The 27,607-nt window shown below is 44.2% G+C and overlaps 1 protein-coding gene across 4 annotated transcripts in view; it reads right to left on the reverse strand.

Annotated features, from left to right (window-relative positions):
* Positions 1-10,167: 10,167 nt before the first annotated feature.
* The window catches only part of LOC107221358 (neurogenic locus Notch protein), a 157,305-nt gene continuing 139,865 nt past the window's right edge, over positions 10,168-27,607 (reverse strand). For 3 of the 4 annotated variants that reach the window (XM_046730798.1, XM_046730799.1, XM_046730800.1), the window contains 6 exons: positions 18,413-18,956; positions 17,805-18,335; positions 17,491-17,723; positions 15,550-17,398; positions 13,615-15,401; positions 10,168-13,531 (listed from right to left, as the gene is read on the reverse strand). In XM_046730798.1, the coding sequence (XP_046586754.1) occupies positions 12,444-13,531; positions 13,615-15,401; positions 15,550-17,398; positions 17,491-17,723; positions 17,805-18,335; positions 18,413-18,956 (6,032 nt within the window). In that variant the 3' untranslated portion in view covers positions 10,168-12,443. The remainder of the gene's footprint in view (positions 13,532-13,614; positions 15,402-15,549; positions 17,399-17,490; positions 17,724-17,804; positions 18,336-18,412; positions 18,957-27,607) is intronic. The other variant, XM_015660315.2, reaches the window with a different exon arrangement.

The raw sequence follows: 27,607 nt of genomic DNA on the forward strand, positions 1-27,607 counted from the left end.
CTATTTTTTGATGGAAAAACTCTTGGTCTCAGATTCGATTTGTGTGACCCATTTCTGACCAATTGGACCCCCAGGAACTCAGAAAACGGAGCGGAAAGAGCGTGGGATCAATAGGAGAGAATTGGCGGACAAAATTCTTCGTTTTTCTGCTGTAACTTCTGATGCGTTGATCGCAGCGTGTTGGGACTGCGCCCAATCGGTCTCTCTCGCAAAATTACTTCGGAATATTGCATGAAAGGATTTATTCCAGTACTTTTCAAAATCGCGGAAATTTTCGCAAAAAATGCAAAGGGGTTAGCCTTACTTTTTTGCCTATTTTTTGACCGAAAAACTTTTGGTCTCAGATTCGATTCGAGCGACCCTTTTCTGACCAATTGGACCCCCAGGAACTCAGAAAACGGAGCGGAAAGAGCGTGGGATCAACAGGAGAGAATTGGCGGACAAAATTCTTCGTTTTTCTGCTGTAACTTCTGATGCGTTGATCGCAGCGTGTTGGGACTGCGCCCAATCGGTCTCTCTCGCAAAATTACTTCGGAATAGTGCATAAAAGAATTTAATCCAGTACTTTTCAAAATCGCCCAAATTTTTGCAAGAAATGCAAAGGGGTTAGCCTTACTTTTTTGCCTATTTTTTGACCGAAAAACTTTTGGTCTCAGATTCGATTCGAGCGACCCTTTTCTGACCAATTGGACCCCCAGGAACTCAGAAAACGGAGCGAAAAGAGCGTGGGATCAACAGGGGAGAATTGGCGGACAAAATTCTTCGTTTTTCAGCTGTAACTTCTGATGCGTTGATCGCAGCGTGTTGGGACTGCGCCCAATCGGTTTCTCTCGCAAAATTACTTCGGAATAGTGCATGAAAGGATTTATTCCAGTACTTTTCAAAATCGCGGAAATTTTCGCAAAAAATGCAAAGGGGTTAGCCTTACTTTTTTGCCTATTTTTTGACCGAAAAACTTTTGGTCTCAGATTCGATTTGTGTGACCCATTTCTGACCAATTGGACCCCAGGAACTCAGAAAACGGAGCGGAAAGGGCGTGGGATCAACAGGAGAGAATCGGCGGACAAAATTCTTCGTTTTTCAGCTGTAACTTCTGATGCGTTGATCGCAGCGTGTCGGGACTACGCCCAATCGGTTTCTCTCGCAAAATTACTTCGGAATATTGCATGAAAGGATTTATTCCAGTACTTTTCAAAATCGCGGAAATTTTCGCAAAAAATGCAAAGGGGTTAGCCTTACTTTTTTGCCTATTTTTTGACTGAAAAACTTTTGGTCTCAGATTCGATTCGAGCGACCCTTTTCTGACCAATTGGACCCCCAGGAACTCAGAAAACGGAGCGAAAAGAGCGTGGGATCAACAGGGGAGAATTGGCGGACAAAATTCTTCGTTTTTCAGCTGTAACTTCTGATGCGTTGATCGCAGCGTGTCGGGACTGCGCCCAATCGGTTTCTCTCGCAAAATTACTTCGGAATAGTGCATGAAAGGATTTATTCCAGTACTTTTCAAAATCGCCCAAATTTTTGCAAGAAATGCAAAGGGGTTAGCCTCACTTTTTTGCCTATTTTTTGATGGAAAAACTTTTGGTCTCAGATTCGATTTGTGTGACCCATTTCTGACCAATTGGACCCCCAGGAACTCAGAAAACGGAGCGAAAAGAGCGTGGGATCAATAGGAGAGAATTGGCGGACAAAATTCTTCGTTTTTCTGCTGTAACTTCTGATGCGTTGATCGCAGCGTGTTGGGACTGCGCCCAATCGGTCTCTCTCGCAAAACTACTTCGGAATAGTGCATGAAAGGATTTATTCCAGTACTTTTCAAAATCGCGGAAATTTTCGCAAAAAATGCAAAGGGGTTAGCCTTACTTTTTTGCCTATTTTTTGACCGAAAAACTTTTGGTCTCAGATTCGATTCGAGCGACCCTTTTCTGACCAATTGGACCCCCAGGAACTCAGAAAACGGAGCGAAAAGAGCGTGGGATCAACAGGGGAGAATTGGCGGACAAAATTCTTCGTTTTTCAGCTGTAACTTCTGATGCGTTGATCGCAGCGTGTTGGGACTGCGCCCAATCGGTCTCTCTCGCAAAATTACTTCGGAATATTGCATGAAAGGATTTATTCCAGTACTTTTCAAAATCGCGGAAATTTTCGCAAAAAATGCAAAGGGGTTAGTCTTACTTTTTTGCCTATTTTTTGACCGAAAATCTTTTGGTCTCAGATTCGATTTGTGCGACCCTTTTCTGACCAATTGGACCCCCAGGAACTCAGAAAACAGAGCGAAAAGAGCGTGGGATCAACAGGAGAGAAACGGCGGACAAAAGTCTTCGTTTTTCAGCTGTAACTTCTGATGCGTTGATCGCAGCGTGTCGGGACTGCGCCCAATCGGTTTCTCTCGCAAAATTACTTCGGAATAGTGCATGAAAGGATTTATTCCAGTACTTTTCAAAATCGCGGAAATTTTCGCAAAAAATGCAAAGGGGTTAGCCTTACTTTTTTGCCTATTTTTTGACCGAAAAACTTTTGGTCTCAGATTCGATTCGAGCGACCCTTTTCTGACCAATTGGACCCCCAGGAACTCAGAAAACGGAGCGAAAAGAGCGTGGGATCAACAGGGGAGAATTGGCGGACAAAATTCTTCGTTTTTCAGCTGTAACTTCTGATGCGTTGATCGCAGCGTGTTGGGACTGCGCCCAATCGGTCTCTCTCGCAAAACTACTTCGGAATAGTGCATGGAAGGATTTATTCCAGTACTTTTCAAAATCGCGGAAATTTTCGCAAAAAATGCAAAGGGGTTAGCCTTACTTTTTTGCCTATTTTTTGACCGAAAAACTTTTGGTCTCAGATTCGATTTGTGCGACCCTTTTCTGACCAATTGGACCCCCAGGAACTCAGAAAACAGAGCGAAAAGAGCGTGGGATCAACAGGAGAGAAACGGCGGACAAAAGTCTTCGTTTTTCAGCTGTAACTTCTGATGCGTTGATCGCAGCGTGTCGGGACTGCGCCCAATCGGTTTCTCTCGCAAAATTACTTCGGAATAGTGCATGAAAGGATTTATTCCAGTACTTTTCAAAATCGCGGAAATTTTCGCAAAAAATGCAAAGGGGTTAGCCTTACTTTTTTGCCTATTTTTTGACCGAAAAACTTTTGGTCTCAGATTCGATTCGTGTGACCCATTTCTGACCAATTGGACCCCCAGGAACTCAGAAAACGGAGCGGAAAGAGCGTGGGATCAACAGGAGAGAATTGGCGGACAAAATTCTTCGTTTTTCTGCTGTAACTTCTGATGCGTTGATCGCAGCGTGTCGGGACTGCGCCCAATCGGTTTCTCTCGCAAAATTACTTCGGAATAGTGCATGAAAGGATTTATTCCAGTACTTTTCAAAATCGCCCAAATTTTTGCAAGAAATGCAAAGGGGTTAGCCTCACTTTTTTGCCTATTTTTTGATGGAAAAACTTTTGGTCTCAGATTCGATTTGTGTGACCCATTTCTGACCAATTGGACCCCCAGGAACTCAGAAAACGGAGCGGAAAGAGCGTGGGATCAATAGGAGAGAATTGGCGGACAAAATTCTTCGTTTTTCTGCTGTAACTTCTGATGCGTTGATCGCAGCGTGTTGGGACTGCGCCCAATCGGTCTCTCTCGCAAAATTACTTCGGAATATTGCATGAAAGGATTTATTCCAGTACTTTTCAAAATCGCGGAAATTTTCGCAAAAAATGCAAAGGGGTTAGCCTTACTTTTTTGCCTATTTTTTGACCGAAAAACTTTTGGTCTCAGATTCGATTCGTGTGACCCATTTCTGACCAATTGGACCCCCAGGAACTCAGAAAACGGAGCGGAAAGAGCGTGGGATCAACAGGAGAGAATTGGCGGACAAAATTCTTCGTTTTTCTGCTGTAACTTCTGATGCGTTGATCGCAGCGTGTTGGGACTGCGCCCAATCGGTCTCTCTCGCAAAATTACTTCGGAATAGTGCATAAAAGAATTTAATCCAGTACTTTTCAAAATCGCCCAAATTTTTGCAAGAAATGCAAAGGGGTTAGCCTTACTTTTTTGCCTATTTTTTGACCGAAAAACTTTTGGTCTCAGATTCGATTCGAGCGACCCTTTTCTGACCAATTGGACCCCCAGGAACTCAGAAAACGGAGCGAAAAGAGCGTGGGATCAACAGGGGAGAATTGGCGGACAAAATTCTTCGTTTTTCAGCTGTAACTTCTGATGCGTTGATCGCAGCGTGTTGGGACTGCGCCCAATCGGTCTCTCTCGCAAAATTACTTTGGAATATTGCATGAAAGGATTTATTCCAGTACTTTTCAAAATCGCGGAAATTTTCGCAAAAAATGCAAAGGGGTTAGCCTTACTTTTTTGCCTATTTTTTGACCGAAAAACTTTTGGTCTCAGATTCGATTTGTGCGACCCTTTTCTGACCAATTGGACCCCCAGGAACTCAGAAAACAGAGCGAAAAGAGCGTGGGATCAACAGGAGAGAATTGGCGGACAAAATTCTTCGTTTTTCTGCTGTAACTTCTGATGCGTTGATCGCAGCGTGTTGGGACTGCGCCCAATCGGTCTCTCTCGCAAAACTACTTCGGAATAGTGCATGGAAGGATTTATTCCAGTACTTTTCAAAATCGCGGAAATTTTCGCAAAAAATGCAAAGGGGTTAGCCTTACTTTTTTGCCTATTTTTTGACCGAAAAACTTTTGGTCTCAGATTCGATTCGAGCGACCCTTTTCTGACCAATTGGACCCCCAGGAACTCAGAAAACGGAGCGAAAAGAGCGTGGGATCAACAGGGGAGAATTGGCGGACAAAATTCTTCGTTTTTCAGCTGTAACTTCTGATGCGTTGATCGCAGCGTGTTGGGACTGCGCCCAATCGGTCTCTCTCGCAAAATTACTTCGGAATATTGCATGAAAGGATTTATTCCAGTACTTTTCAAAATCGCGGAAATTTTCGCAAAAAATGCAAAGGGGTTAGCCTTACTTTTTTGCCTATTTTTTGACCGAAAAACTTTTGGTCTCAGATTCGATTCGAGCGACCCTTTTCTGACCAATTGGACCCCCAGGAACTCAGAAAACGGAGCGAAAAGAGCGTGGGATCAACAGGGGAGAATTGGCGGACAAAATTCTTCGTTTTTCAGCTGTAACTTCTGATGCGTTGATCGCAGCGTGTCGGGACTGCGCCCAATCGGTTTCTCTCGCAAAATTACTTCGGAATAGTGCATGAAAGGATTTATTCCAGTACTTTTCAAAATCGCGGAAATTTTCGCAAAAAATGCAAAGGGGTTAGCCTTACTTTTTTGCCTATTTTTTGACCGAGAATCTTTTGGTCTCAGATTCGATTCGTGTGACCCATTTCTGACCAATTGGACCCCCAGGAACTCAGAAAACGGAGCGGAAAGAGCGTGGGATCAATAGGAGAGAATTGGCGGACAAAATTCTTCGTTTTTCTGCTGTAACTTCTGATGCGTTGATCGCAGCGTGTTGGGACTGCGCCCAATCGGTCTCTCTCGCAAAATTACTTCGGAATAGTGCATGAAAGGATTTATTCCAGTACTTTTCAAAATCGCCCAAATTTTTGCAAGAAATGCAAAGGGGTTAGCCTCACTTTTTTGCCTATTTTTTGATGGAAAAACTTTTGGTCTCAGATTCGATTTGTGTGACCCATTTCTGACCAATTGGACCCCCAGGAACTCAGAAAACGGAGCGGAAAGAGCGTGGGATCAATAGGAGAGAATTGGCGGACAAAATTCTTCGTTTTTCTGCTGTAACTTCTGATGCGTTGATCGCAGCGTGTTGGGACTGCGCCCAATCGGTCTCTCTCGCAAAATTACTTCGGAATATTGCATGAAAGGATTTATTCCAGTACTTTTCAAAATCGCGGAAATTTTCGCAAAAAATGCAAAGGGGTTAGTCTTACTTTTTTGCCTATTTTTTGACCGAAAAACTTTTGGTCTCAGATTCGATTCGAGCGACCCTTTTCTGACCAATTGGACCCCCAGGAACTCAGAAAACGGAGCGAAAAGAGCGTGGGATCAACAGGGGAGAATTGGCGGACAAAATTCTTCGTTTTTCAGCTGTAACTTCTGATGCGTTGATCGCAGCGTGTCGGGACTGCGCCCAATCGGTTTCTCTCGCAAAATTACTTCGGAATAGTGCATGAAAGGATTTATTCCAGTACTTTTCAAAATCGCGGAAATTTTCGCAAAAAATGCAAAGGGGTTAGCCTTACTTTTTTGCCTATTTTTTGACCGAGAATCTTTTGGTCTCAGATTCGATTCGTGTGACCCATTTCTGACCAATTGGACCCCCAGGAACTCAGAAAACGGAGCGGAAAGAGCGTGGGATCAACAGGAGAGAATTGGCGGACAAAATTCTTCGTTTTTCTGCTGTAACTTCTGAAGCGTTGATCGCAGCGTGTTGGGACTGCGCCCAATCGGTCTCTCTCGCAAAACTACTTCGGAATAGTGCATGAAAGGATTTATTCCAGTACTTTTCAAAATCGCGGAAATTTTCGCAAAAAATGCAAAGGGGTTAGCCTTACTTTTTTGCCTATTTTTTGACCGAAAAACTTTTGGTCTCAGATTCGATTTGTGCGACCCTTTTCTGACCAATTGGACCCCCAGGAACTCAGAAAACGGAGCGAAAAGAGCGTGGGATCTACAGGAGAGAATCGGCGGACAAAATTCTTCGTTTTTCAGCTGTAACTTCTGATGCGTTGATCGCAGCGTGTCGGGACTGCGCCCAATCGGTTTCTCTCGCAAAATTACTTCGGAATAGTGCATAAAAGAATTTAATCCAGTACTTTTCAAAATCGCCCAAATTTTTGCAAGAAATGCAAAGGGGTTAGCCTTACTTTTTTGCCTATTTTTTGATGGAAAAACTTTTGGTCTCAGATTCGATTTGTGTGACCCATTTCTGACCAATTGGACCCCCAGGAACTCAGAAAACGGAGCGGAAAGAGCGTGGGATCAACAGGAGAGAATTGGCGGACAAAATTCTTCGTTTTTCTGCTGTAACTTCTGATGCGTTGATCGCAGCGTGTTGGGACTGCGCCCAATCGGTCTCTCTCGCAAAATTACTTCGGAATAGTGCATAAAAGAATTTAATCCAGTACTTTTCAAAATCGCCCAAATTTTTGCAAGAAATGCAAAGGGGTTAGCCTTACTTTTTTGCCTATTTTTTGACCGAAAAACTTTTGGTCTCAGATTCGATTCGAGCGACCCTTTTCTGACCAATTGGACCCCCAGGAACTCAGAAAACGGAGCGAAAAGAGCGTGGGATCAACAGGGGAGAATTGGCGGACAAAATTCTTCGTTTTTCAGCTGTAACTTCTGATGCGTTGATCGCAGCGTGTTGGGACTGCGCCCAATCGGTCTCTCTCGCAAAACTACTTCGGAATAGTGCATGGAAGGATTTATTCCAGTACTTTTCAAAATCGCGGAAATTTTCGCAAAAAATGCAAAGGGGTTAGCCTTACTTTTTTGCCTATTTTTTGACCGAAAAACTTTTGGTCTCAGATTCGATTCGAGCGACCCTTTTCTGACCAATTGGACCCCCAGGAACTCAGAAAACGGAGCGAAAAGAGCGTGGGATCAACAGGGGAGAATTGGCGGACAAAATTCTTCGTTTTTCAGCTGTAACTTCTGATGCGTTGATCGCAGCGTGTCGGGACTGCGCCCAATCGGTTTCTCTCGCAAAATTACTTCGGAATAGTGCATGAAAGGATTTATTCCAGTACTTTTCAAAATCGCCCAAATTTTTGCAAGAAATGCAAAGGGGTTAGCCTCACTTTTTTGCCTATTTTTTGATGGAAAAACTTTTGGTCTCAGATTCGATTTGTGTGACCCATTTCTGACCAATTGGACCCCCAGGAACTCAGAAAACGGAGCGGAAAGAGCGTGGGATCAATAGGAGAGAATTGGCGGACAAAATTCTTCGTTTTTCTGCTGTAACTTCTGATGCGTTGATCGCAGCGTGTTGGGACTGCGCCCAATCGGTCTCTCTCGCAAAATTACTTCGGAATATTGCATGAAAGGATTTATTCCAGTACTTTTCAAAATCGCGGAAATTTTCGCAAAAAATGCAAAGGGGTTAGTCTTACTTTTTTGCCTATTTTTTGACCGAAAAACTTTTGGTCTCAGATTCGATTCGAGCGACCCTTTTCTGACCAATTGGACCCCCAGGAACTCAGAAAACGGAGCGAAAAGAGCGTGGGATCAACAGGGGAGAATTGGCGGACAAAATTCTTCGTTTTTCAGCTGTAACTTCTGATGCGTTGATCGCAGCGTGTCGGGACTGCGCCCAATCGGTTTCTCTCGCAAAATTACTTCGGAATAGTGCATGAAAGGATTTATTCCAGTACTTTTCAAAATCGCGGAAATTTTCGCAAAAAATGCAAAGGGGTTAGCCTTACTTTTTTGCCTATTTTTTGACCGAGAATCTTTTGGTCTCAGATTCGATTCGTGTGACCCATTTCTGACCAATTGGACCCCCAGGAACTCAGAAAACGGAGCGGAAAGAGCGTGGGATCAACAGGAGAGAATTGGCGGACAAAATTCTTCGTTTTTCTGCTGTAACTTCTGAAGCGTTGATCGCAGCGTGTTGGGACTGCGCCCAATCGGTCTCTCTCGCAAAACTACTTCGGAATAGTGCATGAAAGGATTTATTCCAGTACTTTTCAAAATCGCGGAAATTTTCGCAAAAAATGCAAAGGGGTTAGCCTTACTTTTTTGCCTATTTTTTGACCGAAAAACTTTTGGTCTCAGATTCGATTTGTGCGACCCTTTTCTGACCAATTGGACCCCCAGGAACTCAGAAAACGGAGCGAAAAGAGCGTGGGATCTACAGGAGAGAATCGGCGGACAAAATTCTTCGTTTTTCAGCTGTAACTTCTGATGCGTTGATCGCAGCGTGTCGGGACTGCGCCCAATCGGTTTCTCTCGCAAAATTACTTCGGAATAGTGCATAAAAGAATTTAATCCAGTACTTTTCAAAATCGCCCAAATTTTTGCAAGAAATGCAAAGGGGTTAGCCTTACTTTTTTGCCTATTTTTTGATGGAAAAACTTTTGGTCTCAGATTCGATTTGTGTGACCCATTTCTGACCAATTGGACCCCCAGGAACTCAGAAAACGGAGCGGAAAGAGCGTGGGATCAACAGGAGAGAATTGGCGGACAAAATTCTTCGTTTTTCTGCTGTAACTTCTGATGCGTTGATCGCAGCGTGTTGGGACTGCGCCCAATCGGTCTCTCTCGCAAAATTACTTCGGAATAGTGCATGAAAGGATTTAATCCAGTAGTAATCTACAATGAAATAGATGTCTTTTTTTGAATTCCTCAAAGTCTTATTAGTGGAAACAATCTCTACAATTCGATTCGAAGAGAAAAAGTGTTTGGGCTTGAAAACTGCAACTATTACTTCCTAACAACGAAACCGTCTACTGCACGACAATATAAGTGCTTATCATGAAAGCGTTCTGGCAATTACAGTTAGAGTCAACCTCGCAATTATAATCAGATCCATTTCTTCAATTTTATTTTTTATTGCTATAATACAATTTGATTGTTGTGTAAAATCTGTCGAAATATGCTAGAAGTACCTAAGCCCATTACTAGGGCCTAAAAACATGGAAGCATAGCACAGTAGAACAGAACAACAACCTTATCATGAATATTAGATAATGTATTATCATTACATCTGTTAATGCATATAACTTAGTTATAAAAATATGGTCGTGTAATAGGTTCAAAAATATCTTATATTACTTATGAAATAGTTAATACTAATAAAACTCAGTACTTTTTACAAGTTACAAGGAATAACAAATATCATAGTATTAATTACTAGATGATCGTAACTTATATATATATATATGTATAAAACTATAGACTATAGTATACTTATTTCATTATTTTAACACAGAACAATGGTGCGTCAAATAGAGCAGCTTATATTCATTTTAAACACGTTTTGTTCGTGTATAATAGTATTTTTTACGTAAATACATTTCGTACGTATTGATCAACTTTAAATATCCTTGTTCAAAGGACGCTAGAATTTATAACAATGTCAAAAATATTTGTTTAACGGAAATTGATTAGACATAAATCAAACATCGATTTAATTTGTCATGGTTCACAAGCCCAACAATTATTATTTGCATCTCTGTTAACATTCTCTGTCACATCCGTTCTTGTTTTTTTTCTTGCTTTTTTTTTTTATTATCGTATCTAATAAAACACCGGTATTACAAGAACATGAACAGTAATCGGTAATGTTTAATGGGAATTGGATATCATCATTTAAATGTATATTCGTAATCGACTAATACAACAATAGCATCACCATGAGAGCGTTATTGACCCTCTTCATTAAGAGCCAGTAATTCGCCATATACCACGTGCGAATGATTTTTGCATAAATTGCAACATCATGCCAGTAAATTATATTATGTGTATTCTATTTTGCGAGATTGTGAATTGGAATTATACAAAGTGTGTAGAGTCGAATAAAATCGAATTAATATTGAAATTGATATTTCAAATGACCAGCCCCAACGCACCATTTTGTAACCTAATATTGCATTTCGAACAGTTGAACGACTATACTTGATGCAATAGCAAATTACAGAATATCGATACAAAAATGATGAATATATTGAATTAATAAACAAAGACGATTATCTTATGCAGACCATCTTAGAAAATTAACAATAGTAATAAGATCAATGGCTAACTTACAAAATACAAGAATGTGTAAAAACAGTTTGTACAAAATCGAGCGAAAAGATGATCGTAAAGATCATAAGATAGAGTAGCTTTATAAGATAAAAGAGTATTTACAATTTTTTGACAGTGTAAACTTGCTTCGAGTAATTTTAGCAGATTCGTATTCATCATAATTTACCGTTTTATATAATATCTTTCCGCAAATAATTTTGCGGGCTCTGTCGAATCCGTATTTAAATATGTCTATTCTCTCCCAACGATCTATGAAAATAATTTTTAAGCATATTGTTGTTCTGATCACCAATATATAATATAGTACTTAATAAACTCGGCTGGCTTTGGTAGTCAAAAATCAGAGAATTCAATTACTGTCATCAGAAAATATAACCTTAGGTAAAAATGTATTATTACTAAATAATTATTTAGAACAAATATTCAACATTGAGAGTGATCGTGCGAAAAGTTTATCTAAAAAAAAAAGAGGAAAAAAAAATGACACAGCAAAAGACATGGAATGTTTGTATGGAATAGTTTGTTAGAAGGCAGTAATCATTTCTCTGGTATTCGGCTATCCGTAATAACCTCACTTTGCATGTATCTTACACAATAATTGATTTTTATACTTAATAATTATTAATCATAAAGGCCATTTGGAAACTCTGCATCTCGTCAAATGCATAATTTAGTGATTTTATCTATACGTCTCTTACCTACAGTAATTTATTAAAGGCACAATTCTCATTCTACAAATATTTCACTAATTACAGGGCAACTGTAGTCAATTAATGATGAATCAGCCAAGGTGCTAATCATACAGATCTATACAGAGCATCTATACAGAGCAGATTAGTGTGCACAAAGTATAAACTTTTGCATATACCTTACATAATAAGAAGCCCCGCATTATTTAGTTATATTTATAACTGTGCCCTCATGTTGTATACATATTAAATAAAATATGTATATATTTATATATATATATATGTATACACATAAACAAAATATGTATATATACATATATATATATATATATATATATATATATATATATATATATATATATACACACATAAACATATGCATATACTTGATTATAGAAATCGATTAATAGTATGAATGGTCTTTTGTTATTTATATTTACAATACTATTGTAATAGCAAGGTTTTGTTCCTTAATTATTGTCTGTCGCGGGTCTTCACTCTGGCAAGTTGAAGGCACCATTAGTATTGAGCTGAACTTTGAAATACAATAATATGATTGTTATAAAAAATATAATACCTATAAATCTTCACGTTCGTGTCATTCGTTTACATATTTAGTGTATAGAGAGAGGCACGACAGAAGTGAGTACGTAGTTACTATATTTTTGCATTTAGTATTTTTTAACTTTTTTTTCTTTTAAGTCTCTACTCTGCTTATGTAGTCATGTATCCGGGTGTTTTTTTTTATTACATTATACCAGCATCGAATTCTCCACAGGCATACTTAATACCTGTAAAATTACCCTATCAAGTAGTTCGCTGCTAGACTTATAATTAACGCTAATCACAGTGCTATACATCTTATTTTTATCCTCAGGTAAAATAAAAACAGATGTAGTAAAACAATCCTATAATATGGAATTCACTGAAGTCACTGTAATTGTTCCACATAATTTATTCACTTGGGATTAATTGTCCCTCAAAGTCAGGGTTGAATTTCGCCACATCCTTCATCATATGTAGATAGCTTCAGAGCCTTTGTTTTGGTGCTGCGCTCCACCTGTTGCGTAAGCGTTTGGCGAAGCCATACACTCGGACCAATCGCTATTGGAGTGCGGGGAGCTGGATGACCAGTGTCCAGGGCTTTCGGGCGACGGGGTGGGAAAGCTTTCCGGAGCCTGCATCAGGTGCTGCGGCGTGACGTCGGGTCCCGAGTGATGGGAAGGCGGCGTCAAGTATTGATAGTATTGCTGTGTTTGTTGCTGCTGCTGTTGCTGTTGCTGAGCGGTTTGTTGTTGCTGTTGCTGTTGCTGCTGCTGTTGCTGCTGTTGTTGTTGTTGCTGTTGCTGTTGTTGTTGCTGCTGCTGCTGTTGGATTTGCTGCTGCGTCTGTTGCAGTTGCTGCTGTCCGCTGGAGTAGGGGAGGTTCTCAAAGTCGAAACCAATGGGCGGCATGCCGCCGTGCTTTTGGTGGGTGGCTTGCCTCATCGCGGCAATGTGGGTTGGCGAGGTAGGAAGCGAGGGCCTGCTCTTCGCTGGGGAGGGAGAGCCCATGTAGCTCGCCTGAGGGGAGAGGGTCATGTTTGACTGCACCGAGTGCGGCGGCGACTGGTTGCTATACGGGGGTGACAAGGTGCTCACCATGCCCTGACCCGGCCGCTGATGCGGAGCTAGCAGCTGGTCGTGAAAATTTGGGGGCAGTCCGTAGTTCGCCGCGAAAGTGTCGAGACCGAGCTGCTGTAAGCCCTGCATCGACTGTCCCTTGATGCAGTCCTCGTAGGACGGTGGCTGCTTCCCCGTCTGCGTGTGCCCGACCAGAGGCAGCGCGTTACTGTAGAGACTGGCGCTGTCATAAGGGCTCGGCAAGTTTCCTTCGGCTCCCTCCGCTCCCTGAGGGATTTCCTGGTTTGGGGGCTGAGCGCCACGCTTCGCCGTCGGTTTTTTTATCGACGGTTTTCGCCTCACCGCTACAGCTCCCTCGGATTCTGGACTGTTTGGGTTTCCGCCTGCTCCAGGCTTCGTTCTTTTCTTTGATTTCGACTGCTTCGGCGCCGAACCGATCACTGTCGGGTGCGTGATAAGTTGTGGATGATTCGGAGAGCCTAAAGTGAGGACAGAAAAAGATTGTTACATACAAAGAAATTTGACGGGTTCAATTTAAAATGGCTAAAAAATGTAATCTTGCCTCTGTACGTACCCATAAGGGGTCCGTTTGGTATGACAGACACCATCTGCGGTGATCTTGGTACGTGTTCATCGAGTAGCCTGACGATGTCGTGATGAAGTCTCTCGCTAGCAACGTCGCGAGGAAGTCTATCCATGTGATCAGTAATTTCCCTATTGGCGAACGTGTCGAGGAGCGCTTTACATGCTTCGAAACTGCCTTCCCTCGCCGCAAGGAACAAAGGTGTCTCGTCCTTGTCGTCCTGGGCGTCCCGGTTGGCACCGTGGACCAGAAGAATGTTCACAGCGTCGACGTTGTTTACGGCAGCGGCCCAGTGCAGAGCGGTTTTACCGCTGTTGTCGGCCGCGTTTATGTCCGCATCGGCGTTTATGAGATCCTCGACCATACCCTCAGTGGCGATACGAGCTGCCAATATCAGAGGAGTCGTTCCGTCGTGCATACGAGCGTTCAAATTCGTTGCCCGATTTCGTAAGAGGATCTGAAACACGCCCATCGCGTCTGCGGCCACCGCAGAGTGGAGAGGCGTCCTCCCAGTGTTGTCCTGCGAATTGGCGTCCGCTCCAGCGTCCAAGAGACGTTTCGCAGCGTCGGCTCGCGCGTATCTCGCTGCCAGGTGAAGTGACGTTTCACCGCTTTTGTCGGTGGTCGCGTTCAGGTCGGCGCCTTGAGCCACTAGGTCGGCTATCACAGCCGCGGTGCCGTCGCTGTCATCCTCTTCCTCACCGGTGTCCAAGCCGCCTCCGCGCACCGCCGCGACCATCAGTGGTGTCATTCCGCACGGTCCTCTAGCGTCGACGTCCTGACCGTGCTCCAAACTCGGTGGGGTTAAAACCCCGGCGTCGGGCCTCGACCGGATCTCAGCGGCGTCCAAATGCTGCTGAGTCCACAGCCTCGGTTCGGTTTCCTCGTAGTCCGTTATTACCGTGTGGTCACTCGCGTAGCCAGGCTCGATTGCCCGCATCCGTTTCGACGGCGGGAGGTCTGACTCGTCGTCTGACCACTGGTGAACGCGACCGTTGGCTATGTCGAGATCCATGCAAGTGACAGAAGGCTGTTTGTTCAGATTGCGCATCTCCTGGCCGTCGGGGCCGCGTCTTCTGGAACGGCGTCGCTGGCCGCTGCCGCTAGTGGTCCGTAGAAATCCTTCGGGAAACCACGTGACACCAACAGCGCGTTTCCGCTGAGCGGTGACCAGCACCCCAACCAATAGACCAGCGAGAAGTACCAGGACCACCCCGATGAAGACATATTTGAAGTTGGTCGGTGTGTCGGTGTCATTTGGATCCTGCCCGACGACACCGCGCACTTGTTCGATGGGGAAATTATTCGACAAAGAGTGCTTGGAGGCAGTCGCCGCCAGGTATTCGGCAGCCTCGTTGGCCGTAGGGAAACAAACCGCTCCCGATATCACGGTGCATTTACGATTGTCAATTTCTAAGTAGGCGGTGACTCCGCTTTGGTTATCCGTGTAAACAGTCGCTGGTCTCCCGAACACGTTCGTCTGGAGCTGCTCTCGCTTCCAAGGATATATCATGTCGTTTCCCAGCTCGTCCTGCTTAACTCGAAGCGTTGTTCTCAACTGATGGCCCATGTCGCGCAGGAACGCGATGATGTTCGATCGGAACGTTTGCATGTCCATCAAAACTACCACCGATATTGCACCTTCGGCCAGCTCCGGTGGCTCGCCTTCACAGTCGAGTCCATCCCAGTTACATTCTTCGTTATTACAACCATAGTCACAGTAGCCATTTGCGTAATGCTTACGACAGTAAGCGTCATAGATAGGACTGCAAATGAGAAAAGAATTTTTTGTTTATATTTGCGAGATCAAATTCACGAAATGGTGAATTATTCTACAAAGCTGCAGCTTGAACTATACCAATATTTGTACTTTAACTAGAATTTTGATTAACTGTAGTGTATAGGTGTACTCACTTGCAAGGTTCGAGCTTCTTCTCGCAATCTCTGCCATCGAACAAACACTGAGCATTGTTGCATACGTCATTACAGACCCCGTTCATAAATACGTCCCAGCAGTTTATCGGCGCCGTGCAGTTCCGCCATGGATTGATACCAAGGGAACAATCTTTCCCATCATAGTTACAGGCGTGGGTGTTGCAGTCTTCGTCGCAACGGTGATTGCCGGACTTTTCGTCGCATCGATTCTCTATACATTTCTTCCGTTCACGTTCAATGTCAATATCGTATGGTGACATAGTGTTGAGAATACTGTTGGGATTTTGCCTCCCAAATAGGCCACCTCTGTAATTCGGATCATATATCTCGCAATTCTTGCCAGTCCATTTTGGAGGACAGTAACAGTCGTAATCACCCATCAAATTTTTGCAAATGGCTTCCCTCTGCTGACACGGATTACTAGCACATTCGTCCCTGGTATCAATTTCACAATGGGTTCCAGTAGTCCCAGCGGGACAGTGACATCTGTAGCCGATATCGCTCTCTGCTATTCTGCATTTACCACCGTGCAAACAGGGCTCAGAATCGCAATAAGACCCGGAGAACTCACAATTCTTACCAAAATACCCAGTCGCGCATAGACAGCTATGGCCTGCCTGTCTGGCGGTACATACGCCGCCATTCTGGCATGGTGAACTGTCGCAAAAGTTCACCTTGACCTCGCAATGGCGACCCATGTAGCCCGGCTTGCAGTTGCAGTGATAGTTGTTGACCAACTGCACGCAGTCTTGGGTGCCGGGATTTGCGCAGGGATTCGACAAACACTCATTGATGTCACCTTCGCATCTCGGTCCGACGAATCCGGGTGGGCATCGGCACTCGAATCCACCAACCTTGTCGGTGCAGGTGCCATTGTTGTGACACGCACCGACGACACAATCGTCGACGTTTATCTCGCAAAGAATTCCGAGAGTCCCGGGCGGACATGAGCAGGTGAAGTTGTTTATCAAGTCGTGGCAGGTTCCACCATTCTGACACGGATTTGGATTGCAGTCGTCGACGTTCAGCTCGCAGTTCTGTCCTTGAAAGCCAACCTTGCAGCGGCACTGATACGAGCCGACCAAGTCATTGCAGGTCGCACCGTTTTGGCACGGCAGCGATTCGCACTCGTCGATTTCCTCCTGGCAGTAGGAACCCGTGTAGCCGTCGGTGCAGTGGCATCGATGGCTGTTTCCGATGTCCTCACAGGTCCCGTTGTTACATAGATTTTTCTCAGGCACACCTTTCCTAACCGCGGCATCCTTGCACGATACCATTTCAACGTCGCATACTTTGCCGGTCCAGCCAGGCGAGCAATTGCAGTGATATTTATTCTTGTGCTGGACACAGGTCGCTTGGTTTTCGCACGGTGTGTCCGCGCACCAGTCGACGAACTTGTCGCAACGATCGCCGGTATAACCGTAAGGACAGTGGCAGGTGTAGTACTGTACATGATCGTGACACGTTGCTCCATTCAGACAGGGCAAACTGTCACACTCGTTGATTCTGTATTGGCAATTCGTTCCTGTGTATCCGGGCTGACAGACGCAGGTGTAATTGTTTATACCGTCATTGCAGCTTCCTGCGTTCATGCAACTGCTTTCCGTGCAGTCCTCGTCGTTGGTCTGACAATTTATTCCGGAAAATCCGAGCTTGCATTGGCAGGTGTACGAGTTTACATACTCTTTGCATATCGCATCGTTTTGACAAGGCGCAGAGACGCATTCGTCTATGTCTATTTCGCAATGCTTCCCATTGAATCCATCCACGCAAAGACAGGTGTAATCTCCGATCCCATCTAAACAGGTGCCTCCGTTTTGGCACGGGTCTGTAACAAAATAAACAAGTCGTGTAGTCGCAATATTGCACTTGATCGAAAGATAACAATATTGTACATTATATCGTATATAAGACACTTACAAGATGCGCAATCGTCCGTGTTTATGATGCAGTCCTTGCCCTCGTAACCCTTGGCACAAACGCAATGATACGATCCGTTTGTGTTCCTGCAAGTGGCGCCGTTCCTGCAAGGAGATGTTATCACGCACTCGTCCACATCCTCGTCGCAAAGTCGTCCGGTGTAACCTATGGTGCAGGTGCAAGCAAAGTCCAGGAAATTTGACGAAGGAGAGCATTTCGCCCCGTGAAGACATCTGGAATAAATAATATGGTACTTCAAATCTCATCCTTGCAAGGCTGCTGGTATGGATCAAATTCGGTTTTCATGAATATACCTGTTTGGAGAACACGGATCGAGTTTGTCTTCGCAGTTCCTTCCGGTATGCGGCAGTTCGCAAACGCACTTGTAGTCGTTCACCAAATCGATGCAGGACCCGCCGTTCTGGCACGGATTATTGGCGCAGTCGTCAATATTCGTTTCGCAATTGGTGCCTGCGTATCCTGGCAGACATTGACAACTGTACCCGTTGAGATGATCATTGCATGTTCCCCCATGCTGGCATGGATTTGACCCGCACTCGTCGATGTCGGCTTCGCATCTCTTACCACCGTAGCCGGGCAGGCAATGGCAAATGAACTGATTTACGCCGTCTTCACACGTGCCACCATGAATACAAGGGTTGCTCGCACACTCGTCGACATCGCTCAAACACCTGGCGTCGTAGTAGCCGCGCGGACATTCGCATCTGAAACCGTTTATCAAATCTATGCATGTCCCGCCGTTCGAACAAGGATTGCTCGCGCATTCGTTGATGTCAGTTTCACAGTGCTGTCCAGTAAAACCGGGAATGCATTCGCAGGTGTACCTGAAAGGAAGTCGGATGATTAATATTTTTGCGCATTTCACGGAAGCTTTAACTAGATATGGTGCAAGCATGAATACCGGTTGATCCCGTCCTTGCACCGGGCTTCGTTTCTGCACGGATTGCTGTAGCACTCGTTGACATTTACTTCGCAGTTGACACCGGATGTCCCAGGCCTGCACATGCACTGGTACCCATCGATGCGGTCTTCGCATCGGCCTTCGAACTGGCAAGGATTACTTTCACACTCGTCAATCTGAATCTGGCAAAGGCGTCCGGTAAATCCTGAGAAGCACTTGCAGGTGAACGAGTTTTCACCGTCTATGCAGATTCCGCTGTGGCAAGGATTCGACTGGCAATCGTTGATGTTGGTCTCGCAGGAGGCTCCGGTGAATCCTGGCGGACATTCGCAGGTGTACTTTGCTATTGAATCGTGACAACTGCCCCCGTTCCGGCAGGGCAAAGATGCACAGTCGTCGATGTTTATCTGACAACGAGCCCCAGCGAAACCGTTCGCGCAGTTGCACTTGAACGAATTTATCAAGTCATTGCAGACTCCGTTATTCAGGCAAGGATTTGCTGCACACTCGTCGATGTCGATTTCGCATTGAGTTCCGGTGAATCCTGAAAACAGAAAATAAAATGAGGGTTATTGCTAACGCTGAATTTGTTTGATTAGGCTTGAACATAAACCCAGCCAGTAAAAATTGTATACGTGACAATATGATAGGTACACGAGTGAGTTCCCACCGAAAGTTTACTAATTAAATTTCAAGTGGGCTTGAATTGTTTCATTTGATTAATCAATATAAATTAGATAATTTCATTTCAGTTAATCAGCAATAATCGTAATTAATGCTTATATCAGAAATATAGGTTGATTGCAAAGATGCGAGACGCGATGGGCCGAGCCGGTTCAAATATATCTGCACGTGATTAATCTCATATCGCGTTTAATTGAGCTCCGCTGTAAGTAGGTAAGTCACGGTTACTAAAGTGTTTCGATTTTATTTTCAAAGGTTATAATATACAGTGAAATGGAGTAACCATAATTACAGCACCTTTTAGCTTATAGCACAAGCTAATCGCTTCTAGGGACACACCTGAAAGAGTATGGCGGGGTTGGTAGTAATTACAATAATTATTATAATTTCATGGAACTCGACAGAACCAATCATCCATAAAGTAGAAAAAGAGAAAATTCCTGTATTAAATGCAAAAGCTTTGCAGTGCTTCAATATTTTGTTGTTACCGATTGAAACTCGGCGATTGCCGCCATTCAACGCGTTTGTTTTACTTCGACTAAAGGATAACGTGACCAAGATGAAAACCGCCCCGCAGCGTTGCTGACGCTGGGTTCGATTATTCATTTATGGTAGATGGATATTCATACGGGGAAATATGTGTAGTCCTTGCATTATACAGAGTATAATAGTCTCTAATGACGAAACGCACGTTGAACTCCATCGGATCACCCCGGGGGTCCAAATTAAATTAGATTAGAACACTATTCTGTCGTCTTTAGTCGCGCCGGCGTGATCTAACAATAAGCACTGCAGGTACCGTCTCATGGATCGATCGGCGTCTGTTTGCTTACCCTGGGAGGTCGTCGCCAACCCGAGCATAATGCGTTATCGTAAATCTCGGATCCACGCAACGGATCCTTAGAATCCCGAGAACATTTCGCGAAAGATGGCTAATGCACTACTGAGTTTTAGCTTCATGACAGTACCGAATATGATCATCAAGGCAGAATTGTAATTTGCTACTGAATATCCAGCGATGATTACATTTATTGTGGGCAGGTTATATTTAATTAGGAACGCGAGGTATTCTTTAGCATTCGTCAGTATCTTGTCATGCACACGTGGTATGCGTCTAATTACATTCACGTAGTAAGTGTTGTACTGTTATATACAAGCCACTAGTACCTATGATTTATAGAGGCGCAAGTTGCGTCGTTATATTGACATTGATTGAACGAGTAACTCGAGTCGCGAATCAATCGAGTCGAAATGATCTTCCTTATGCAGTCTTCTCGGCTATGTTTAAGTTGCATCTCAACGTGTTTCACCCTCCCGTGTGTAATTTCAGACATGAATTTTAGCCAGAGTTAAGTTGAAGGACAATACCATACTTTCTAAATTTCTATATCACGGCTGTGATGAAGCTGGCGCAAAATCAAAATGGCTACGGTTTGCTGCACGCTTCGAATTCGGAATAGATTGTATGTTAAGGTAATTTCCAGCAATGTCCGTTCATCGATCGACATTTAACATCAGATCAAATTATGGCAATGACATGTGTAGGCCAAGATTTTAGGATCGATGAATATCTAAATACTAAGAATTCAGTTTGCGAAATTTACCCAATGGCTATAGCCAGCGGCATATGGTATACGATTAAGCGAGGCTAGATGTGTGGTAGAATTTCTTAATACAGTCGGTGAAATAATAATTTCAAGATTTATCTCTTTCCTCGAGCTAAGCTCTCGACGGCATTTAAATGTTGTTGCTAAAAAGTTTCCGTACAAAGCAAAGTCTGACAGGAGCGAAGAAATGGCATGCAGGTATAGGACATGAGAGTGGTAGAGAGTGTAAATAATATCGGTCGATTCTGCAGTCGGTTTGCTTTCATGGAAGAAAAGAAGAAGAATAAGGAAAGGAAGAAGTAAGCCGCTCTCGCTCGACAGGATATCTACTTGGGATCTACTTTGCAAGCGAGCACCGTCGGTTTTAGCGAGCGTTTCGCAACCGCTCGATCTTCGGAGACATGGGGAACTGGCTGTTCGAATCGCGAATAGGGGGATTTGTAACGAAGGCAGACCTGGGCGTGGTACTCGGTTACAAGGAGTGTGCCGTCGGTTACGAGGACACCGAGTGCCACTCTACTTTTCTGACTCCTACTCCTCCCTGTCCCCTTCGCTCTCCACCGACATCTTGGCATCGAAACGTCTCCTGGTATAGGGAATTTATTGCAAACCTTCTACAATTTTACTGCTGGCGAAACTACACAATATAAGCCTTCGATGTTCGTTGAATATGTGCACTGATGTACACCTACGTTGCGCACTAATAATTGAATAAAAAAGCTTGTTCGTGATACGTTTATTTATTCATCGTAAACCTCGTCAAGCGCTCTTTAAACTTCACGAAATTTTAACTCACTTTCAAATGGCGACCCAATGGTGGTATTGAACGCTGGGAACATATTCTATTTTCTATGGAAGAACAGAGCATAACGAATCTAGTGCTCTGAACTCCAAGTTTTCATTGGATCAGCTATATTTCATCAAAATCATGAACCGTTAAAGGCTTGGCTATTTTAGATTTACATTCGAAAACATTCGGAACAGATGTGATAAATCGTTTCGTTTCTACGCATAATAAAAGCAGTGCATCGTACACTGTTCGTATGTTAACACATTTCAGGGATCTCCCCCGCGCCACCAATTTCCGAAATAGTCAGAAAATGACTGAGCGACAGCAGGGATACTCAACTCTCATCCTACGGTGTCCTCAGTGCCATTTTAGCGACGTCTGTAAGACAGCCGGTATGTATTCTGCAGTGTCGGTATGACCAAGTGAAATATCGATAAAAAAGTTTTTTCTCATATCTTCCGAGCTGGAAAAAGGTTGATAACCTATCGGTACCGACTAAATATCGGCCGTCGTAAAATTTCTAAAATTATCGACTATAAAGCACTTCGCCCATTTTCACTTTTCGAAGTTGCGGGAATTATTGTCAAAGGGTACCAATTCTGGTCACGATGTAAGCAGCTTGAGGAAAAAATGTAGCGTTTCGAGAACTTGGAGGTGATGTATAGGAACATCAAAGCGCGTATACAAAACGAGACGGGAGGAACATTAGAAAGTTCAAAAATGGAAACAAAAACGAAGAAAAACGGAAAACAAAAATAAAAACGGGGCAAAGCGTGAGTTGACACGTCGGAATAATGGTTATCTGGAACTCGAGACGTATAACATAGCGGCACGCTTCATTCACTTCGAATGTGATAGTATCGCGAGAACATGAGGACAATCGAGAATGACCTGTGGACAGTCTAGAAAGAGAGGATCGAGACACGCCTAGATGATTGCCTCGATAATGGACGACATAATTGGGAAGCCATTATGCATGTACGCCCATTGTGATTCCTTACATTCAGCGATTGCCGCGAGTGGCAGTGACGCGAAACGGAACCAAGCGGTCACAAAAATTTTATTACCCAGTACATAAATTCAAGAGTATTACCCCGGTTTCGCGGGATTAGGAGAGGCGAATTATTGCGATTCGGTTGAACACAGAGAGGCTGAAGCGAATGATGATGGCGCTATTAGGAACCGCGTTCTAATGAGCCATGGCACCAACGGAGAGCAGTTTCAATTTATGGTGAAGCGTATGCACTCCCACGATGCAGCCTATGCAACCCTCTCGTGTTGGGATAATTGTAATCTACGACTCCCCCAAGCGCTGAACTGAACTTGCCCGCCTTTTTGCCGGCAATGGATAGATCCGCATCGGGGTATTTATTACGTGATACCAACACGCACGTGCAGTAGCTGATAGACCATGCGAAATGCTACACTCTCCTGCGAGGCGGTGTAACGAGAGAATACGTATACCGTACAGAAAAAGAGATACGCCTTGCTAAATTCACCGTGGAACTTGAGCAAAGTCCGGCTGAATTAGTCGGAGGCTAAAGGATGGGATAGGACGGGTCGTGTATTTTCTTGTTGGGTCCATGCCGCTTGATGTTCGCATTATACAGAATCTGCGTTCGACATTCGTCGTTAACGAACTCTAACTGACGGGCATCGCGCGTTTACCGACAACAGTCGGCAGTACGGTTTTCGGCTTTTTGCACTATACGGCAATACAGACGGCGGGTGTGATCGTAAATTTGCGGTTCCGTATATTTGCGCACAACCGCATTGCCGTCGCGGATACAGACGTGTACAACAGCACCTTTCACCGGCTTCTCCGATAAGCGTATCAAGTCCTTCCACGGACATACTGACTTATGGGAACCGATATAATCTTTGTAGAAAGTCACGCTGAAGTGGGCGCCGCGTATGTTTTGGCCACGCGCCCAATTCGAATTTACCAAGTATGTTTGTTCATATCATTTGCATGCGAAAATTCGCCCAGTGAAGTTATTTTCACATTATTCATAGTCAGTGGAACATATTTTTTCCACTGTAACTTGAATGACGAACAGAAACTAGAAAGAGATCAATATCCATTCTAGGAACCAGCACACAATCATTTCGAAGCAAACAGCAGTGCACCGTTGATAATGTACTCGTCGTCAGATTTCGCATTCAGTATATGAATTAAAAGATATGGTGTTCACTATCTTCCGTGATTAGCCACTATCAGCACTGACAGTATTATATTGTGCCGACTAAGGGAGATGATGATTCGGGTGGCGGCCGAGCTGATGCGGTTGCTCGCGGATGCCTTTGACCAACGTACGTGATACTCGCTATATTTCCGTGCGGGTAAATCGAGCGTTGAAGCTGTTGATTGAATCTTGTAGCGGTATCCGTGCTGCACTCCGCCGCAGCCCGTGTCCGTTCATCCGCTCATCGCTAAGTGAGTTGTAGGGGAGAATGTTCCTACCAGATTGGAACCTGATCTGCTGCCCCATGCACGAATGAACATACGCATCCCTCCATCCAGGCAGTATAAAATACCTAAAGATTGAGCAGAAAACGTTCTGCAACAGATGTTACTAGTTCGTTAAATCGGTAGATTCAGTGCAGCAAAAGATTACAATTGGATTGATCACAACGCATCAGGAACGCAGGTTCATGAAGCAGCTGTGATTAAGTCAAGATGGGTATAAATGTCGAGACGACATTCAACGCAAGGTTGAAATGGATAGTTATACCGTAACTGTACAGGAGCTGGCAGAAAATAGATTGCAGCTTCGGATCATTAATTGAGTTATGTTATTGATGATAAATACCGCGACACGCAGCGATTGATCCTCATAGCTTTATTACACTGAGTCGGGCAATTGCGGTCATTAATTGATGAAAAAGCAGTTCAAGCATCAGGAGTTATGATCACTTGTAATTGAATCGATTATCGATGATGCGATCACCTCAAACTTGACAATCGTAAGTTAGCATTTCACCGAGAAAGTGCAATTATCTATTTTTACACTTGAATAAAAAAAAAGAAATTGCTGCACATATCGAAAGAAAATAATACGGAGTGACGGAAGGACATCCAAAACTTTTTCACCTGGATAATTTTCCTGAACGACGATGATAAACTAGGATTGTAGCGCATATGAAAATTGCTGGAAACAGAAAGGAGCATAGGTGAATGGTATATAATACAAGAGAGGAATGAAAGTAGACCGCAGTTCGCGAATACAGCCATCAGGCGAGTAGCTTCTGCTACTTCGATAGCGCCGTTGCTATAAGAAGGAGAGATAGCATATCAGCTGCGGACGGTAGCAGCTGAGAGCTGCACGAAGGAGCGGTATAGAAGGCGACCTGGGTGTGGCGAGATCCCGCGAAGCCTGGAGTCGCGTAATCGTCGCGTGTCGAGAGATATTTATATATATATATGCAGGTATAGAGACGATGTAGATAGCCACATGCCAAGGCGATATGTTGGGGCCATGATCACGGCGAGTTAATTAATGTGTTTCAATAAAATATTCATCACTTAGCATCTTGGATTCCTAACTGAAAATCGAACTCTCCCAGTACCCATATTATACATGTACCAATGCCGCCACACTACCGACAGCTCTCAGCAGTGAAATAGCGATGCAGAACGATAAATCGTTCTGAACGCGTGGGAGATCACGGTGGCCTTACCTGGTATTATAATATCCTAGGTGCCACGCCCTAAACAATTACGTACTCAGAAGTCGCGGTGATAAATCTCCCGGGATGTATGAGGTGTAGCAAGTAAAGGTGAAGCTGCCGAGGCGATAAGAGAAATCGGGTCGAAAACAGCGAGAAAAAAAGATGCACCTTGGTGTACAACGACGTAGGACTTCAATGCCCAACTCTGGTTGATTTCAGCCTGGAATATAATCTCGTCTAATTATCATTATTAATCCTATCCTCAAAGGTGTAAGGTCACGACCCTCCGCCACCTCGGAGAAACAGGGCCGAGCATACCAGCCGCGGTCCGATACTCGGGATGCTGCGAATGCATAGCGCTGCACGGACGTAAGTGGACCATACCTTCTCCTTCCGCACCTCGCGCGACTGAAGAAGAACTCCACACCAAAGGCATTGAAGGTGTGGTCGCTGAACAGCCGAGAGGAAGAGAGAAAGAGAGAAACACCGGCCTCTGCACTCGGCGGCAGTCGAAGCGGTAACCTCCATTCGCTCCGGGCGTGCCGTGCCTTACTTCGCCCTCGCTTGGGCCACCGTCTGATCCTTCCTAGTGTAACGGTCCACAGGCTACTCGCAGGCACTACCTGCCACATCTTATCCTATTCGACGCCTTGCCGGAGACTCTGATGGACCGATTGATTGCGCAGCGGTGACGGCAAGGGTTATCCCGGAGTTTCTACGTGACCAAGGCAAATTCGGTTCCGCACACTCCCAAGATCCGCACTAGGAAGCTCCGTGGAACGTCGTTAGACTGATGGAACTGTGCCCAGTAAGACTCTTCCTCGTCCATACGGTATCACCGTACAATTGCCTGGGTAAATAAACCAGTTGGCGACCTCTCTGGTTTCAGGAGTCCTGGGTATTATCTCGAGAAGTTAACGTGAAGTGTTGGGGCGAGACACTTCCTAAACGTATCTAGATATAGATATAAGATACAGATGAAATGTCGAGATGTATTGTATCTTAGACAAGACAGATGCATTATTTGTGGTCACTGTACCATTAGCCTTTTTTATAAAATTTTGTATTTCTTGCATTGATTTTTAATATATTTAACTACCCAATTCATGAGTAAAATACGATATTGAACAAGTTTTGGTACTTGTTTTAATACTCGCCACACTTCGTTCTTTTAAAATTTTCGTTTTCTTAGGTCAAATCACCTCTATACCACTTGTGGACATAACCTGTGATTACACGTAATAAATATGGTCCCAACTGTATTAAACGACGGCCAGAACTAGCAATACGGTGACCAAAATAATACATCTACCCTACTTGTATCTATATGATACTTCCCAACGCTAGAAGTAAAGACCCATTAATTCCTATGAAAACCGGATCTGACGACGAATTTCGATGCCTCAGTCTCATTAGATTGAGAAACCACTCGAAAGAGTTCGATTTGCGGACACAGCATTTACTTTCGAGCGTGGATAGACGCAGGTGAAGAGGGTCGACGTCGGAGGCGATGTTTCGGAATCAAGGTAACTTAATTACCTCCTTCAGATCCTGCTTCGAGATGCGCGAAAGGGACACCCGCTTACCCACGTGTCGGCGTGTCCGAAGTGACCCTGCAGCCGAGGCTTGTGGACTGGATCTATGCGGTACCGCTACCCATGCCTACCGGAGCTTGCAGTGCACATACCTAGCCTACATACGTGGTGCGGGGCACGACGGTCAACTCCAGAAGGAGCCGACCACAGCCATCCCGGGGAGTTGATAGTCAACGAAGAGCATCCGATGCCCGCTGCGCCTTCAGCGCTTGGGTCAAACAGCTTTTCCATGCGTCTTTCTGATTGGATGACGGTTCCTGCTTTGCGCGCCTCCGTCCACAGAATCGAATCAACTACTCACCGCCGAAGGGCTAGATCAAGAGACGCGGACCGCTATTTAATTAATCAATTTCTATCCATTACCGGCGCACTCTCGGACGATGATGTCTAACACTCTCAAACAATGAAATTCCCGAAGATCAGAATATCAGTTTATACCGTTGTTCCTACACTTTCATAACAGCTGATATACCTAAGCCGAGTTTAAACAATATCGTAGATCGTACGAGATAGGTTTCAATGGACAAGTTTTTTAAATGGATGGAATATTGACTAGTGGCATTAGAGTTGAAGTAATTGGATAGTCATAGGTTGGTTACACTTGTTAGTCAGACATAAATGACCGGTAACGAGCGGCCTCGGTTGTGCAAAGCCGATATCTAGCCATTAACGCTGTTGACCGACACGGACAATAATTGTTTTCCATGTTTGGAGATACATAATTATAACGTGTTTTTCCTAGTCGTTGTAGCGTGGTGCATCACTCACGCCAGTTCGAAAACGAGATGAAACTATATTGTAAATTATCATCTGCCTTTGTAATAATATTCGTCGATCAATCGTACAT

This window comes from Neodiprion lecontei, chromosome 2 (assembly GCF_021901455.1).
Source record: "Neodiprion lecontei isolate iyNeoLeco1 chromosome 2, iyNeoLeco1.1, whole genome shotgun sequence".
NCBI classification, from domain to species: Eukaryota; Metazoa; Arthropoda; class Insecta; order Hymenoptera; family Diprionidae; genus Neodiprion; species Neodiprion lecontei.